We start from the raw sequence: 20,179 nt of genomic DNA, 5'->3' as shown, positions 1-20,179 counted from the left end.
GAATGCCCTCACAGTCCTTTCAACCACTCTCACCAAAATGACTTTAAGGTCACCGTTTGTAAAGCCAATGCTACGGAGTATGTTTGCTGACTCCAGCGCCGATACCCCATGCCAACTAATCATTACTCTGGACACACGTGGTGGTCCGTCTGCTCCGAACTGCTTCCTGATATACAGTATTCTTGAATCTCACCATTTTCATAGTATTTATTTTTGTACTCATGCACCTTAAGGGGCTGTCACACCTTGACGATTTAGCCAGCATATGCCGATTTATGAAAAATTTGTCGAAAACGCTGCCACACGTTGAATACGTTATGGGTAAGTTGTGTATACGTTAAGAGCACGCTGAAAAACACTGCCATACGTCGTAGTACGCTGGCTTTAATCGTTGTACTTTGCGGTTGTCCGCAAATTTTCGCATGCTTGAAATTTTATGACGTATGCCAGCGTATGACTCGCACGTTCCGCATACACTGGGAATAAGTTGTAGGCACATTATGCGATCGTTGACACACGTTACTTGTAAGTTACTCATAAGTCGAAACGCGTCGAGGTAATGCATAGCGTACCCAAAACTTATTTCTAACCTGAGTAACATGCTTTGAATCTATGAGTAACATACCTCTAACGCATATTGACGGATGTAGACGTATTTGATTGACGTCTTCCGGACGACCACATAACTTACTGAACGTGTTTCAAATTTACAGCTACCGTATAATGGCGTATTGGCAGCGTTTAAAAATAAAAATTAAAAACCAACACCAGCTTCCGATATTTCGTCACGTGCTGTTACGTCACGTCTGATTGCCTCTTCAGTTTGCTCATCTTATTGTTAGTTCCTCCTCTGTGAATATTTTCTGTTTGAGGATATTGTCACGTCAACGTCAAAACTTAAAAGCAAATGTCCAAATACATTTTAAAATTCGTGATAGACTAAAAATAAAAAATAAAAAAAACACAACAACAACAACTACAGATATTTCGTCACGTGCCTTCACGGAGCCAAGGAGAAAAAAAGAAAATGTGCCTTGAAGGAGAAAATAAGTTTCGGGTATGCTAAACATTACCTCGACGCGTTTCGACTTATGAGTAACTTACAAGGAACTTGTGTCGACGTGTGTCAACGATCGCATATCGTGCCTACAACTTATTCCCAGCGTAGCGGAACGTGTGAGCCATACGTCGAGTACGTCGTAAAATTTTCAGCATGCTTGAAATTTCACAACGTACAAGGCATATTACGACGTATGGCAGTGTTTTTCAGCGTGCTCTTAACGTATGCACAACTTACCCATAACGTATTCGACGTGTGCCAGCGTTTTAGACAAATTTTTCAGAGGTCGGCATACGCTGGCTAAATCGTCAAGATGTGACTGCAATGTTGACACTTCCAATTCTCAGGCGGTTATGATTTAAATCGGCGTGCGGCAGGTTTTTAACAGGCTACGCCACACGATCGTCGGCAATACGTGCAGCGCGCTATGCATACGTTAGACTATCGTTGGGCATAGGTTGTGAACGCCGACAACACGCTAATCATTCGTTGGTCTAAGTTATCTATATGTGATTAAAACGTTCTGTGTACGTTACTAATACGTTATGCATACGTCAAACTCGTTATGACTACGTCCAAAACTTTTTTAAAAACATCAAAATTTCAGCGTACGCCAACGTTTTACATACATTTTTATACATTGCCATTGCTGGCTAAAACGTCAAGGTGTGACAGGGCCCTTAGACATGTCAAGTGTGTCACTAATGTCCTGCACATCAGGAACCACCAGTTTCTCATCCCTCGAGGTAAAAATGTCCGGTTTTCGGATTTCCGCCAAAGTGGTGATCCAAAGTTCTTCTATCGTAAAAAAAAAAAAAAACCTTTACTGCCATTGTTGGTTGCACAGGAAATGTGAAATCTCATCCTGCCGCTATATTCTGACATTGTGGGACCTGATATACACCTGGGAAATGTGGGAAAAGGTCTCCTTCGCACGACAGCCCTCATCACAACAGGCATCCGTTTTGCGTCACCCACGGGCGACTGGAGATCCAGGAGGGAGCAAATGTCCACTAACCTTTTATCGAGTGAATATAGTGTCAACCTGACTGACAGCAAGATATGCCATTTACCCAGCCCTGTGGCTGGGACACTTTATTTGCCTCAACCAGGTCCCGCCAATCAACTGCCCTATGTAACATGGTGGTAATTTTTTTTTTTTCCGCCTGGGAGATGCATCATGTGCTGCTATCTTGTCCAAATGTTAAGTTCCTTTCCTGATATACAGAGGTATTGCATGAATGGCATGGCTACAACCCAATAGTGATGCAACCAGCATGCACTGCACAGGATTGGATGGCTTTTAGATTTATGGACATATTATCCAAGTCCCACAACATAACCGTTTCTCTACACAGGTGACAGTGAATGACAGAGTTGTGAGTCTGCCATACTACGATTTGGACCTGTTCGTTGAGAAATACTACGTGGATGTGATTGTCACAGTGCCGCACCTGAATGCTACCGTGTACTTTGATGGGATCACCTTTGCCATCTACCTTCCTCATGAGTACTTCTTCAACAACACACAGGGACAGTGTGGTACGGTGGCTTGCACATCCCCGATATAACCGTGCACTTTTATCTTAACGCAGGGTTAATGTACACCTGTAAGTTGTCTGTCACTTATTATTAATAATTGAGAATGAGAGGGATAAATTTATGGCTTCATAGATACTATGAACAGTAATGAAGAGAGATTCAGGACTTATAAATACAAGTTCCCTTGCAAGGAACTTCACTGCAGGAGGAAGTCATTCGGTCCATCAAGCCTGCACAACGGTTGCCAACGTGTGGTTATTTGTCTGTGCTCTATCCTTTCCATTTCCTCAGCATCAAGGATGGAAGTAACACATACCATTATTAAGTATTTTGTATGACTCTGCTGGGGTCGGGTTTTAACCGCCAACCTCCCAGACTCGGAGCGGACGCTATAACCATTATAATACTGAGTTAAAAAAAAACAACTGAAAGGCCATTTGAGTGATCAAGCTAAGCTGCTGTGTGCTTGATGTATGCAGGAACTTGTACACAGAACAAAACTGACGACTGCCTGCTCAGGAATGGGTCAGTGGTTGAAGATTGCAATGCCCTCGGTCCAGACTGGGTCACCAACAAGACTGACCATTGCGATGAACACCTACCAAAGCCAATTCCAGACTGTGATGACAGCAAGATGTGTGACATCGTGTATGACGCGTAAGCATGGCCTTTTCCTACCGGGGTCTTCATTTATGTTGACAACCTAACCGATCCTGCTTATGCCTCACCATTACCACCATGTGCTTAGTCAGTTTTCCCTCATCCAGTCTTTGCTTTAATTTATTGATCTAAGGCTCATGGAGGAGCTTCTACGTAAATATCCTGAAAGACAGACATTAGTAGGCATCAGTGTACTTTTTCACGAGTTACAAGGTCAAAAGCCATCAATATACAAGTACATTTATTACTTGGGATTGAAAGCTACGTTCCTAACGTGAGAGGCCATCGGATGAGATGGGAATGCTAAGAAGGCCAATGCAAAGCTGTGAGATTGTGAAAATCTTACTGTCTCCTAAAAGCCTGGTGTTGGCTTAATGGTTCCGGTGGTGGGCTTGGGATCCTAGGATCCTGAGTTCAAATCCCGCTTGGCTGTTGAATCAATACCAGGTGGGGTTGACTCTGCCTGTCATCCTTCTAAGGTCGGCAAAATGAGTGCCAGCTTGCTGGTATCCTGTGGCGGAGTGGCGACCGAGCCAGGATTGTGCCCAATAGCCAAGGAGACTGCTTAGGCAGCACCAACGCTCTGCACAGAGTATGGTCCCAATGGATGGATGTTAGGGTTGCTGGCTCAAGATCTTAAGGTCCTGAGTTTAAGTCCAGCATGCCATTTACATAATACCAGGTGGGTTTACTCTCCCTGTTATCCTCATGAGGTTGGCAAAATACATACCAGCTTATGAGCACAAATGAGCCATTTGGGTATCCTGTAATGGAGTGGTGACCCATCCATGATTGTGTCACCTTCGCCAAGGAAAACTGCCTTGGCAACCCTATGCATCTGAAAAGGCGAAAGGAACTATTGTTCTTCTCTTACTGTCTCTAATGTGATGCAAAATTGGGGAAACCAAGTATTGAGGACCGTTTTGGTTGTTACATGAAAGCAGGTGATGAAATATTGCTGCAGCTGATGAAGGTACCGATGTGTTCACCCATATCAATGAGTGACCATCGTACCGAATCATTTGCTATACCTATATACCTCAATTTTTTCTGAGCGTACAGTGACGGTTCACCACAGTCCTCCATACCTTGGGAAAATTACATTCTCTCTGTTGAATAATTGTCCCTCATTTTGAATTACCATAGCTCATTGGAACTATTATTGTCCCACGGAGGAATGGTACCTCAGTGGCCAACTTTTTTTGGAGTCACCGTACCTCATTATAACTAACATTCTTGCATGAAACAGCTGTTGTTGTCTCAGGGAGGAATGGCACATCCATGGTAAACTATTGTCCATCACAGCCCACAGGAAGTACCGTATCTCTGTGGAACCACCATCCTTCTCTGGCATTACTGCTGTTGCTTCTTGCCAATTGAAATTCTGCTAATGCAAAATCCCCTTTAAAAGATTTTAGTGAGGCAGAAAATGCCACATTTACCTCTTCCTGGCACATTCTCCCAATCAATTTAAACTTTTTATTCCCTCATTACATCTCCCTTGATGCCCCCAGCTTAAAAACAGCATTTTTGACACAATGACAGCTGAACATAACAGTAATTCTTGGCGTACCAGTTGGTTATGTCATTCTCTCCTGATGGTCTTGGTGTACTGTATTTATTTACAAGGATTTACAAGGAATTAAGGTGCAGGAAGAGGCCCTTCGGCCCATCATGCCTGCACCACACCAATACCACATTTAGTCAATCCGTTGATACCCTGTCCCTTTGTGTGCAGCCTTTTGGCTGCTACACTGGTACTCATTTCGCCGACCTCAGAAGGATGACAAGCTGAATCCACTCACTGGTGTTAATTCAGCAGCCAATGGGGCTTGAACTCAAGACCCTCAGATCCCAAGCCCCCACCAGAACCGCTAAGCCAACACTAGGTTCAAATAAGAACAAATTGAACAAATTAGTTCAAATTATAATTTGCCTTTGGCTCATCACAAATCATTGCTCTATAAAATCTTCCAAACTGCCATGCTTGCCACTCTAACCTGAAGGTTTAACCTGTGTGTAAACTCCTACAGAGTATTCTACCCTTGCTTGAACATCATCGATAGCTCCACGTTCTATAACACGTGCAAGTACGATGCATGTTACAGCAACCACACGGCCTGCAGCAGTTTGAAGGTGTTAGCTGACTCCTGTAATGCCATTGGTTTCTGTATTGACTGGAGACACCTCACCAAAGGAGAATGTGGTGAGTTGCTCGGAGAGTTATTTTGACAACTCATTCATGAGATGGTGGAGGGGGAAGGGTATAAAACGATCCTGACTGAGTGCATTGAAAGATCCTTATTGAGTAGGTAAAACTATCATGACTGGGGTTGTAAAGAGTTTCCTACCAAGTGTGTAAATATATCCCTATTGAGTGTGTAACGTTATCCATATTGAGTGAATAAATATAGATCTGTAGCGAGTGTGTAAAGAGATCCCGATTGAGTGTGTGAAGAGATCCTTGTTTGTCCATCTCCATCTGCTTTCTCACTCTGCCCTGCTGTTGGTGTTTCCCCTTTCTCCTGTTGTTCCCTTTGTTATGTTGTGTCCTGATTTTGTTCTCTGTCATAGCTCATCCATGAGCCAAGAGCATGCATGAAAAAAAAAGAAAAAAAAAAGAAAAAAAGAAGCTCGGGTTGTATATTGTATACCGATGCATTTTGATGGGGGCAGATAGATGGATGTTAGTGTGGCTGGCTTAAGATCTTAGGGTCCTGAGTTTAAGTCCAGCATGCCATTTACTGCACTTAGCTATTGGAGGCCTGTAGACTGCTCTAAGCTAGTGGAGGTCTGAGAAATGCTCTGAGATAATTGGAGGGCTGGAGACCACTCAAAGTTAGTGGAGGCCTGGAGATGGCTCTTAGCTCGGGGAGGTCAGAGAACTGCAATGAGCTTGTGAAAGCCTGGAGACTGATCTTAGATAGTAGAAGCCTGGATACTCCTATTAGCAAGCGGAGGTCTGGAGATTGCTCAAAGTTAGCGAAGGCCGAGAGATTGCTCTTTGTTCATAGAATTCTGGAGACTGTTAGCCAAGAGACTGTTAGCCTCTATTAGCAATATGCAGAGGCCTGCTGGAGACTGCTCTTAGCTAACAGAGGCCTGGAGATTGCCACACAGACTCATATTCAAAGTTAGTGGATCCTAGGATCCCAAGCCCACCAGCCTAATCATGAAGCCAACACCAAGCATAATATATTTGAATGGGTACCTGATAAGACAACTTTCGACAAGACGACTCCTCTTTTTACATATCAGATATCATTTAATTAATTGAGGAACTATTTCACTGAGTAACTTGAACATATATTAAATGCAAGACGCCAAGATTGCTTTGCGATTACAGAACGGGGAACTTACAAGAACACTATTTTATCTTTGGAATGCATCGTTGGATTTTGATCCCAATTGATTATTTTTGTTTGTGTAGTAGTTCCGAGTATATTACGTAGTTATTTGATGCTGGAGGAAGTTGTAGAGTAGTGGAGTCTTTTCATGTTGTTGTCTCCCAGGATGGGCAATTAAACTTCTCGTTTATAATCAAGGGTATAAATAATTAATATAAACAACTCAAAGTTGTCATTTCAAACCTTATTATGAAATGATTGTGAGAAAGAAATGAGGTATTCCAAAGCAGTGATTGGCAATGCCCAAAGAGGCCCATTGGGACCACATGAAGCCACATCCTTGTGTGTTACTCCACATATGCTTGGGTGCACATGCACCCATTAGCTTGATTGATAAAATGCTATTGAAACATAATGTCATACCGTTGGTTGTGCCTTTCAAAAGGCCGAAGAAAATGAATGAATGAATGAATGAATGAAGTGAACAAATACTTCTCGTGTATGCAGTCACGAGGCTGCAGCTGTGTTAGAGGGAAAAACAAAACGTCTCAATCTCCTTCATGATTGCACATCTCTTTTCTTTTGTTGTAACATTTGTGTACGTACTAAGCTGCTGTAAAAGTTAAAAAGTAATCATTCAAAATGAAGCATTTTGTTTAAGATGAATGGTTGATAGATTTATAGTTATACGAGACAACTGTACAATTCAAAACAAGATATTGAAGAAAAATATCTCAGACTATCAGATGGTCAGCAAAGAACATGAAAAATATACAATAAGACCTGTCTTATGGACCCTTCCCCAGATTATGAGTGCAATGAAGAACGGGTGTATCTGCCGTGTGGAAACGATTCTCAATACTGTTACAACAAAGTGCTCAGGTAGAGCAAGAACACAAACACTCATTTACAATACACGAAGGTACAACATGATACTGAATCTTCGTTTGCCATGCTGAGGTACTAAATGTACCATGTTGTGTAGATTGTGGAAGAGTTATACCATCAAGAACATGAATACACCACAAGAGGGATGTTACTGCCCCTCTGGAACAATCCCCCTCAACCCTGAGTATCCTGACTTCTGCACAGACAACTGCACATGTGAGATGGTGACCCCACAACATTTCACTACAATAATGCACACCTTTAAATCCACCAACAAATCGCACTACAATAATGCACAACTTTTAATTTCACCAACAAATCTCACGAAAATAACACACCTCTTAATTACACTAAGAAATCTCACCACACACATTTTAATTACACAAACCAATCTCACTGTAATAACACACACCTTTTAATTGCACGAACAAATCTCACTATAATAACACACCTTATAATTACACAAACAAATCTCATAATAATAACACTCACCTTGTAATTACACAAACCAATCTCACTGTATTAACACACATTTTAATACACAAACAATTCTCACTATAACACACCTTTTAATTACACTAACAATTCTCACTATAACACACTTTGTAATTACACCAACAAATCTCACTGCAAAAACACACCTTTTAATTACATGAACAAATCTCATGATAATAACACACCTTTTAATTACATGAACAATTCTCACTATAACACACATTTTAATTACACTAATAATTCTCACTATAACACACCTTTTAATTACACTACAAATTCTCACTATAACACACTTTATAATTACACTAACAAATCTCACTGCAAAAATACACCTTTTAAATACATAAAACATATCTCACAATAATATCACACTGTTTAATTACACTAACAAATCTCACTGTAATAACATACACCTTTGAAGTACATGAACAATTCTCACTAAAACACACCTTTTAATTACACTAACAAATCTCACTGCAATAACACACCTTTTAATTACACTACCAAATCTCAAGATAACAACACACTGTTTAATTACACTAACAATTCTCACCATAACACATTTTTTTTAATTACACTAACAAATCTCACGATAATAAAACACCTTTTAATTACATGAACAAATCTCACAATAATAACACACTTTTTAATTACATGAACAAATCTCACGATAATAACACTTTTTAATTACACTAACAAATTTCACGATAATAACACACCTTTTAATTACACTAACAAATCAAACAATAATAACAAATCTCACGATTATAACACACCTTTTAATTACACTAACAAATCTCACTGCAATAACACACATGTTTTAATTACACTAAGAAATCTCACTATAATAACACACCTTTTAATTACACAAACCAATCTCACTATAACACACACCTTTTAATTACATGAGCAAATCTCACTATACTAACAAACCTTTTAATTACACTAACAAATCTCACTATAACACACACCTTTAAATTACACAAACAAATCTCACGACGTATAATGAATCCTTTTAATTAGACTTACAAATCTCACTGCAAGAGCACATCCAGTACCTCCTAATTACAGTAACAAATCTCATGATAATAACACACACCTTTCAATCACACAAACCAATCTCACTGTAATAACACACCCCTTTTAATTGCATGAACAAATCTCACCATAATAACACACACCTTTTAATTATACGAACAAATCTCACTATAATAACACACCTTTTAATTACACTCACAAATCTCACCATAATAAAGCACACCTTTTAATTACACTCACAAATCTCACCGTAATAACACACACCTTTTAATTACAGGAACAAATCTCACTGTAATAACACACACCTTTTAATTACACTAACAAATCTCACTATAACACACCTTTTAATTACACTAACATGTCATTGTAATAACACACACCTTTTAATTACATGAACAAATCTCACTGTAATAACACACACCTTTTAATAACATGAACAAATCTCATTGTAACACACACCTTTTAATTACACTAACAAATCTCATAACACACCTTTTAATTACAGGAACAAATCTCACTGTAACACACACCTTTTAATTACAGGAGCAAATCTCACTGTAACACACACCTTTTAATTACACTAACAAATCTCATAACACACCTTTTAATTACACTAACAAATCTCACTATAATAACACACACCTTTTAATTACAGGAACAAATCTCACTGTAATAACACACAAATTTTAATTGCACTAACAAATCTCACTGTAATAACACACACCTTTTAATTACACTAATAAATCTCATAACACACCTTTTAATTACACTAACAAATCTCACTATAATAACACACAACTTTTGATTACAGGAACAAATCTCACTGTAATAACACACACCTTTTAATTACACCAACAAATCTCACTATAATAACACAAACCTTTTAATTACAGGAACAACTCTCACTGTAATAACACACACCTTTTAATTACAGGAACAAATCTCACTGTAATAACACACACCTTTTATTAACAGGAACAAATCTCACTGTAATAACACACACCTTTTAATTGCACTAACAAATCTCACTGTAATAACACACACTTTATAATTACACCAACAAATCTCACTGTAATAACACACCTTTTATTTACACTAACATGTCATTGTAATAACACACACCTTTTAATTACACTAAAAAATCTCACTGTAATAACACATACCTTTAAATTACAGGAACAAATCTCACTGTAATAACACACCTTTTAATTACACTAACAAATCTCATAACACACACCTTTTAATTACACTAACAAATTTCACTATTATAATGCACACCTTTTAATTACACTAACAAATCTCATAACACACACCTTTTAATTACACTAACAAATTTCACTATTATAATGCACACCTTTTAATTACACTAACAAATCTCATAACACACACCTTTTAATTACACTAACAAATTTCACTATTATAATGCACACCTTTTAATTACACTAACAAATCTCACTAGAATAACACACCTTTTATTTACACTAACAAATCTCACTATGTTTCATAAAATCTGTTAATTAGACTTACAAATCTCACTGTAAGAACACATCCTGTACCTCCGAATTACACCAACAAATGTTTGATGTTTTCTTTGTTTAATTTAATCATTTCAAGTGAACAACGCTATTTTGATCAGATGTCATGATTCTGTGCTTGAAGTGTAAGTTTATCTTCTTATCAAGTGAGTAACCTCTTCAATTGCTTGTTTTCTCACACACACACACACACACACACACACACACACACACACACACACACACACACACACACACACACACACACACACACACACACCTTTAACCATGTCATTTGTTCTGAGATTTTTTCTCTCTCTCCCTCACAAACCTAAACTCTGTGTTCTTCCCTTCCAAAGTAGGCTTTATACCTCGTGCAATGCATACATGGACTTGTAACTTGGTGTGACACTAAGTTGTGACCCCCTGTTGCAGATTGTCTCGACGATGATGGAAAACCAATGCATGTAAGTGTTGTTTGGCTTTTGCAAGACTACGGTAAAATGATAACCTCTTGTGCTTGTGGCAGATATATTGCATTGTTGCTCTCTTGTGGCATTTGTAGTGTTTGTGTTGGGTTTCATACTGATAATGGCAGATGCTTGACACCTGAATTGATGATATGATGAGTGAACAGCAATTAAAAGTTTAATATGATTTGGGACAGTTGGCATAGCTCTATAACGATAGTTCTTTCTGAGGAGGAGACAACCTACCTGCTGATTGCTATGCAGTTAAACTGTCATTCACATTCCTTTCATTAGGATGCAAAGCGAGATATTGCAAAGCGAGACAGCTGGTTGGGTAATCAATAATGGCTCCCAAGATACATTAAAAAAGAATGTCATTCATTGTCTGTATTGGACTAACCAGCACTGCCTGCACCCCAGCCTGGTGAGACTTGGGAGAAAGACTGCATGGTGTACACCTGTATGGTTGACGGTACCGTGAAAAAAACCCACAAGCAATGTCCACCAAATCACGGCCCAACACAATGTGCCAATGGACTTACTCCTGTAAGCTTCACCGATGATGGATGCTGTAGCTACACCTATTGTAACTGTGAGTAACTACTAAGCAAAATGAATTATTAGCTCACCTGGGCTTTAGTCCGGTGAGCTTATGTGATCGAGCAGTGTCCGTAGTTGAGTGAGTGGGTGAGTGAGTGAGTGAGTGAGTGAGTTAGTGAGTCAAGTCAGTGACACAGTCAGTCCATAAACACTTCAGTCATTATCTCTTGAACCAAACACACTATTTTGATGAGACTTCACCAGAAGCTTCATATCTGATGTCGAACAAAGGTTTATTGACCACATCAAAATCTTCGCTCATTAAGGAGGTCTATGGGGGGGGGGGTTGACCACCCAAAATAGGTATTTGCTTTCTTCTACAAAACTCCACACATGATTTTCCTGAAACTTGATCACAACCTTCAAACCTTCATCACCCATGATGGACCAAACTTTGTTCACAGCATTAAAAAAAAGAATCAGGGTCTCAGGGTATCTGAGCACCCCAAAATAGGTATTTGCTCTCGACTCTGAAACTACACACACAATTTCAATGAAATTTGACCACAACCTTCATCACCCATGATGTATTGAAGTTTTTCATGGTATTAAAAAACTCATCTAAGAAGGTCTGTGGGGGCATTTAAGTGACTGTTGCTCCTGATCCAGGTGATCTTCAGGAAGCATGGTCCTATTTTTTTTTAATTTATATTTGACTTTTTGGCTTTCAACATAAAGAATAATAAACTTTAATTTTGAGATGATATTTTCCTGTTAAGGCTCAGAGCAAAAAATTACAATGTGGTCTTCAGCTAGTTGTCCGACAGGATGATGCAGAGGTAGTGCACCGAGAGTAGGTGAGTGGTTGCCAGCACCCTAAACAAATTAGAAATTTCCATTCCGAGTACCGCTACAGCTGGGAAGGCAAAAGCAAAGCACCCAGTGTAATTCCTACCTTGGAGCTGCTTTGGCAATACTGACCCTGCCTGGGGAGGGAAAGATAGGAGAAAGAGAGAGACAGACAGACAGACAGACATATATATATATATATATATATATATATATATATATATATATATATATATATATATATATACATATACATATACATATACAGAAAGAGACAGACAGACAGAAGAGACAGAGAGAGAGACAGAGAGAGAAAGAGTGAGAGAGAGAGAGAGAGAGAGAGAGAGACAGAGAGCTAGAGAAGGAGAGAGAGAGAGAGGGAGAGAGACAGCCAGAGAGAGAGAGAGAGAGAGAGAGAGTGAGAGAGACAGAGAGAGACAGAGAGCGATACATAGAGAGAGCAAGACAGAGACAGACAGAGAGCGAGAGAGAGCCAGAGAGAGCCAGAGAGCCAGAGAAGGAGTGATAGAGAGAGAGAGCCAGAGACAGAGAGAGTGAGAGAGACAGAGAGAGACAGAGAGAGACAGAGAGAGAGACAGAGAGAGACAGAGAGAGACAGATAGAGAGAGAGAGACAGAGAGAGAGACAGAGAGACAGAGAGACAGAGACAGAGAGACAGAGAGAGAGACAGAGAGAGAGACAGAGAGAGAGACAGAGAGAGAGACAGAGAGAGACAGAGAGAGAGAGAGAGAGACAGAGAGAGAGAGACAGAGAGAGACAGAGAGAGAGACAGAGAGAGAGAGACAGAGAGAGAGACAGAGAGAGAGAGAGACAGAGACAGACTTTTGTATCTGTTTATTATAAAAATAGAAAAGAAAGCCCCCAAATGGGAGTTACATTTTCATTTCAGAGAAAGAAAGAAAACTAGACAAGCCGGTAGGCGGCCATTGGTCGCCGAGCATCCGATGACCTTTGACCCCTGATCTGAGTTAATCTAGTACTAAGTACTTACGAAATTGCAATTGAATCGGTTACCCGTGTATGAACAAGGGGGCTTTGAATGGTCATTTTGCCCGAACAATGCACTCATTGACCTTTGACCCCTGACTTAGCCAAGATACGTTAATATGTCCTGAAGCAAAGTTGTAGTATTATGTACCTATGAACTTTCATTCGTATTGGTTAATCCGTGTTGGAGCAAGGGTGGGTACCTTGAATGGTAATTTCGCCCGAAAAATGCACTTATTGACCTTTGACCCCTGACCTACTCAGATAGGTCACTATGCAAATGAGCAAAGCTGTAGTACTCATTACAGTATATAAGCATGTAAAGATTCATTCGATTCGGATCAACCATCTTGGAGCTAGTGTACTTTGAATTTTCAGCGGGAATGCTCAATGGCCCTTGGACACCCAAGTTGAGAGGGTTACCATTTGGAAACTATAAAATATAGAAAAAAATGGGTCATATAGCGGATAGAGAATCACCTTAAGATGATGCATTCCAAATCTCATCGAGTTCCATCTTCTGATAACTACTCGGTATCAATTTGAATGAAAGTACCGAAAATGCGGTTTGATATCGGAAATCCCCAAAGTTCGTGGGGGTGCTGTGGGTGAACAAAGATATAAATCGAAAATCTGGCTCGATTGTTTGTGCACAATGTATTCCAAATGATTATTGTGAGTTTTCATGACCATCTGACCATAACCCTAGGAAGAGTGGCATTTGGCGTGAAGGCAACTCCAGCTCTCGCATATTATCGATTTTTGCCCTTTGACCCCTGACCTAAACAATATCGGTCAATATGTCCTGAAGCAAAGTTGTAGCACTCTCTGCGTGCTATGCACCTGCAAAGTTTCATTCAGATCGATGCATTTACCTGGTCGCTAGGGGGCCTTCAATTTTCACCAATTTTCGGGCATACCCCATTTGTAGTGGGCGCTGTGGGTAAACTATTCCATATATCACAAAAACAGGAATATATTTGGTAGAGCATCACCTGTAGATGATGCATGCCAAATTTCGTAAGCCTACGTGGGATAATGGCTTTTGGAATTGATTTCGCGTGAACGGTACCGATTTTGAAGGTTTTTCAGCTGTTGCGAGGGAACCAAAGCGTCCCGAGCAACCATCAAAATTTCCAAAGCACGAGGTCACAAGATGTACCTACCACCCGAGTTTGGTAAAAATCGGCCCACGTTTACTACCAATTATGCTGATGACAAACGACAAACATCCAAACAACAGACAGAACTAGAGGGGGAGCACTCCTTGAGACAGAAATTGATTTTACGTGGGTATATCCACCTGAAGTTCCAAAATCAGCTGCAATTATAATTTTGGCATGTTTTTTGTTGGAAATCACTTATAACATGTAGAAATGCAAAAAAAAAAAATAAAAAAAAAAATCGAAATTTTGTTGAAAAAACGTTGCAAAAATTTTTTTTTTCTGTAACAATTTTTTTTGGGGTGGGGGGGGTTGGAAATCACTTAAAACATGTAGAAATGCAAAAAAAGAAAAAATTCAAATATTTTCTCAAAATGGCCGCCATAGCAGCCATATTGGATTTTGGACCAAGTCCAAAATCTAATGGCATGATCCTTGGACCATACCAAATCCCCCCACCAAGTTTCGTCGAAATCCCTTGAGGAGTTTTTTTCCGTAATACTGTTCACAAACAAACAAACAAACAGAAAGGGGTGAAAACAGTAACCTCCGATCTTCGATGGCGGAGGTTAATTACTGACAATAAGGGTCACCTATTTCGGCAACCCAAAAACCAAGAAACAATTTCTGAAGAAAGGAAAGGATGAATCGGGTGGATTATATACAAAACATTTCACAAAAGGATAAACATTCCTCTCGGACTTTGCAAATAACTTCCTTTATACACCATTTTGATTCGAACTGCGGTAATCTTCCAGTGACTGAAAAGAAAGCAAAATCCAATTTAACACGACTTATTACAAGGTTTTGGAACAAAAACAAAGCATCTTCATCATTTACTCCAACACCATCAAGTTGTCTTTTCCTTGACTTGTATACTGCCATCTTTGCCTGAGCAAGAAGGAAATTGGCTAACACAGCATTGGAATTTTTGTGTGGGATATCCAATCCGTAGATGAACACACAAGTGTTAAAAATCAAACCAAACCTCACAAAACAATTCCGAAGTAAGATGAATAAAGGTGCCAACCGTTGGCATTCAACATAGATGTGAAAAAGGTTTTCAGATTTCTTACAAAAAGGACATTCATCGACAATCAGATAAAAAAAACAGTGTAACAAGTGATTAGAAGGAAGGATCCAGTGTACTCGTCTCCATTGGAGGTCGCCATGTCATGGCGGTACAAGAGGGTGATAAAAACCTTTCCAGTTAGGAAAATAAGGGGGAGAACAAGGTAAGAGGTCTCTCCATTGAACCCTCTGCTGTGTTATTTGCCATTGTGAAAGAAATTTTACACAACCAAAATAAAGGACTTTTTGTTTGGGAATGCCATTGAAGCCTATTTAAAAAGGGGGACAAGGAAGAGAGCTGACAAGAGAAAAAAAACACATACGAGTTCAGGAAAGGTGGAAAGAGAAGGTATTCGATGTGTATTTTGTTCATTGCTTTGGTGGTCTTGCTCCCAAGCAGGTGCGAGCTGTGTGTATGTCTAAAGCACACGACATAATAAGCGTGCCACGATTCGAGAGGATCGCACACCGACCAGGCTTGCCAATGCATCAGCTCCGATCCAGCTGCCGTTTGGGCTGAGAAGATCTTCGACAGATTTAACGTCCTTGTCAGTAAAGCGGTGAATAAAACACCTATCAGCAGGCATATCATGGAAAAAAGGGGTTGTAGAACAAAGGTTCTTCCAGAAACATCTGTTTCGTGCAAGAATGTGTAGCTCTTGTTATTGTCAGAGCTTGCCATGCATTTAGCATGCTCTGAGAGAAACCAGAAAGGAGGGATGTGTCAATTTTGGAAAGGTCCATCAGGAAAAGAGAGTGGTCATAGCCTAGCCTCCCAGCCTGTTGCAAAAGGTGACGAGCGACGTTGACCCATGGTGGAGAGGGTCGTATGTATAGCATGCAAAGAGCAACCGAGAGCCAAAAAGCCATTAGGCGGCTCTTTATGTCGACCAGGCCTTGTCCTCCATCGGTCAGTGGTAAACTGAGAACCCCAGGTCGCAGCCAGTGTTTTCCATCCCAGAAAAAGGACACGAAGCACTTCTGGAGCTGTTGAAGCAACATCGCTGGAGGATGCAGCACGAAGAACCTGTGCTATAAAGTGGAGGCCACCAGTGTGTTGATGACCAAGACCCTTCCACGATATGACAGTTGTGTGATCAGACCTTTCCATTTTTGCAGTTTACCCTCAACAAACTCCAGCAGACCAGCCCAATTCTTTACTTCGGTGGTATTATTACCTAAGAACACTCCAAGGTATTTCACACCATCGTTGGCCCATGACAGTGGAGCAGGAAGTCTTGGCGCCAAGTAGCACAACGGACTGAGCCAAAGGGCGCTCGTTTTGTTCCAATTTACTTTGGCTGAAGAAGCCTTTTCGAATAAGGATAAACAATAACGAACGATGTTAACGTCATTGATATCTTGTAAGAATACACACGTCATCGGCGTATGCCAGTACCTTGATGGGCCGTTCAAGCTGGGACAAACTAACCCCTGTTAGTCTACAACGCAAAGAAACCAGTAGGGGTTCAATGGAGAGAGCATAAAGCAACCTGAAAAGAGGGCAACCTTGTCTAATTCCCTTGTTAATAGACAAAGGTGCAACGAGTTAAATGTTTATCTCAAGCACACTATAAATATTATTGTATAGTATTTTAATATAAGAGATGAAGGTTGAACCAAGTCCAAAACGCTCAAGTACTTCGAAAAGGTACCGATGGTTAACACGGTCAAAGGCTTTCTCCTGATCAAGAAGAAGAAGTCCTAAATCTTTCGGGTTTTCCTTGCACAGTTCAATAATGTCTCTTACAAGGGAGATGTTGTCATAGATGGAACGTTTTGGGACACAGTAACATTGGTCTGCCTTCAACAACGAGGATAAATAAGGAGTTAGTCGCGATGCCAGGGCTTTCGAAAATATCTTATAGTCTGTACATAACAGGGAGATGGGATGCCAATTTTCAACACACAACATGTCTCCCTTTTTTGGGGATGAGGGTCAGAAGAGCTCGTCGGCAACTCCGAGGTAGCTCTCCAAGCTGGCAGCTTGTGTTCAGAGTGTTAATGAGTTCTGGACCCAATAAGTGCCAAAACTTCTTGTAAAATTCGGTTGTAAGTCCATCCAAACCAGGTGCTTTCCCAATGGCAAGGCCGTGCAGGGCAGTGCCAAGTTCATCCAAGGTGATGGGTCTTTCCAGTTGGGAACGCCCATCTTCACACAACACTGACAGGCCTACGGAGATAGAGGCGACACCGACAGGATTTATTTGTTCCATTAAATATATTTTCGAAAAGTATTCCTTCACGAAAAGTTTGATTTCTGATTGTGTAAAGGTAATGGATGAATCTGCAAATCGCAGCTGAGAAAGCTGTTTACTGGGAAGACGTTTCTCTGAGGAAAAGAAGTACTTGGTTGGTACGTCTGCCTCATTCAGGTGTCGCACCCTCATCCGAACTAAGGCACCACGTGCATTCCTCTCGGTTATTTCCTTTAATAAGGACTGTTTCTCAGTTAAGGTTTTTTGTATGTTACTATTATTTTGTCCGATGACCCGTTGGAGTTGTAAAATCTCTAACCGTAATATTTTCTTTACTTCATGGTCAGCCGTTGAGAAAAACTGATACTGTTGACAGAACCCTTTAATTTGGGGTTTTTACTAAATTCCACCATATCAGCGGGTTAACGAACAGCTTAACTTCTGTTCTTGGAGAGCCGTCCAGAAGGATTCAAAGGCCTGAATGAAGTTGAGGTTTTCTAGTAAACTGTTATTGAATTTCCAATGGGAGCTCCCAAGACATGGTTTAGATAGTTAAATAAAGACTCGAGCTCGGGAATGGTCAGAGAAACCAGAAGGCACGATATCGGATTTATAAACTCCATGTAATAAATGAGAATTTACATAGATGCGATCAAGCCTCGCAAGTGAGATGTGGTTGTTTAAACAACGACACCATGTGTAAGACCAATCAGAAGGGTGCTGCACACGCCAAATATCATGGAGATTATATTTCGCAATGATGTTTGCAAAACGGTTTGCGGTACATGGTTGGGGTTGAGGCCCATTCCGGTCACATGAAGCATTAACAGTACGATTAAAATCGCCACCAATGATTAGACAAGTCTGCAAATCCAGTGTTTGCAGGATTTTTCTCAGTTCGGCAAAAAAGGAGATCCGCTCATCATTTTTGCTTGGAGCGTACACATTGAGAATTGTGAACTTGACCTGGTTGATGGAGAAGGTCACGGAGGCAAGATGTCCATCAATAATACTCGTAAATTTAAGGCAGGACGGATGGAAATGTTTCCCTAAGACAAACATGATGCCTGCCTTCGACGTGGAGTTGTTACTGAAGAAACATTCCTTGTCCATAAATAGTTGCCACTGAGCCTGAACAGATCGGACAGCATGGGTCTCTTGTAACAAAGCTATGTCGAGACCGTTGACCTCTACCAACTGTTTAATTTGGATCTTGCAGAGCGGACTCCCACCACCATTATCATAAATTGTTCCAATTTTGAAACTGGCCATGAGGAAAATAATAGCTTCTAAGAATAAGATCAGTAAGTGGAATAGTTGATTAGAATCCCTTTTCGCCTTGGCGATCAATTTTTTTAAGCGGTGACGGTGTGCCTGGTGGAAACCGAATAAGTCAGGCTTACGTACAATAGCCTGAGCACACTCGAGGAAGGACGGTAGATCTGGAAAGTATTCCGTCAGGTTTATATTGCGTTTCCTGTATGTATTTTGTAAGAAGAGTCTTATTTGTTGAGAGGAGGTAGGACATTGACTGGTCAGCTTCTCCACCGTTTCCACCTGACTGTTCCTGTTTGCTTCCTCCAGGTCAGATTCGTCAGAGTCGGTTTTAGTTTCCGAGTCACACAAGTTTGTACTGTCCTGCATATCGATACTGTGGTCAGTATTGATACACGGATCTGTACTGGTCACCACGTCTATGTGCTCTTCCATTGTGGGAACATCTCCTGGTGAAGTAGTGGAAATAATCGGAGGATTTGATGAAACGGAAACACCATCAGTGGATGTAGCGATATCGCTTCCCTCGCCCGTAACGGTGTTATCGACCTCCAACGGCGTGGAGGTATACAGTACTTTGGGGGTCTCTCGTAAAACATCCATTTTAACATTTCCGGATTCACCACGTGATGAAATGGGAGCAGTAACAGGGTTAACATTCGTTTCACTATTTCCCGCTGACAAGGGTTAACATTTACCGAAGTGACAGCAGGTTCACCACTCGTGGTCTGTGTATCACCGTCAATGGACTTTCCGATAGAAGAGATCTTAACTAGTGAAACAGTTTCATTTACTGCAATAACAGGTAAAGCGGTCTCTGTCAGGGAGACTTCAATGTCCTCACCGGCAAGTAGGTTAAACTTGTTGGTCGTAGGTACCGGGGTCCGGGTCCATTCCGGGTCCATTCCGGGTCCATTACGGGTAGGCCTTGTAGAGTGATGTCAGTCACAACTGCGGGAACATTACCGACAGATTCCTCATTTGTAAATGCTCCCTTCTTCTGGGTTAAACGACCATCAGGTAAAGTCTTTCTCTTCCTTGATGAAACGATGGTGAAACCA

At 40.6% G+C, this 20,179-nt stretch overlaps 1 protein-coding gene across 1 annotated transcript in view; it reads left to right on the top strand.

Moving 5' to 3' along the window:
* LOC147025926 (uncharacterized) overlaps nt 1-20,179 on the top strand; it is a 168,921-nt gene that overhangs the window by 129,697 nt on the left and 19,045 nt on the right. The window contains exons 44-50 of the mRNA XM_085883558.1: nt 2,419-2,602; nt 3,082-3,259; nt 5,296-5,468; nt 7,416-7,491; nt 7,595-7,713; nt 10,980-11,011; nt 11,435-11,606. Coding sequence (XP_085739684.1) covers nt 2,419-2,602; nt 3,082-3,259; nt 5,296-5,468; nt 7,416-7,491; nt 7,595-7,713; nt 10,980-11,011; nt 11,435-11,606 — 934 coding nt within the window. The remainder of the gene's footprint in view (nt 1-2,418; nt 2,603-3,081; nt 3,260-5,295; nt 5,469-7,415; nt 7,492-7,594; nt 7,714-10,979; nt 11,012-11,434; nt 11,607-20,179) is intronic.

The sequence above is a fragment of the Eptatretus burgeri genome, chromosome 5 (genome assembly GCF_056783735.1).
Source record: "Eptatretus burgeri isolate ZD-2024b chromosome 5, Ebu_testis_v1, whole genome shotgun sequence".
NCBI lineage: Eukaryota > Metazoa > Chordata > Myxini > Myxiniformes > Myxinidae > Eptatretus > Eptatretus burgeri.
Note: the sequence above shows the minus strand (reverse complement) of the source record. Positions and strands in the feature narration are given on the sequence as shown.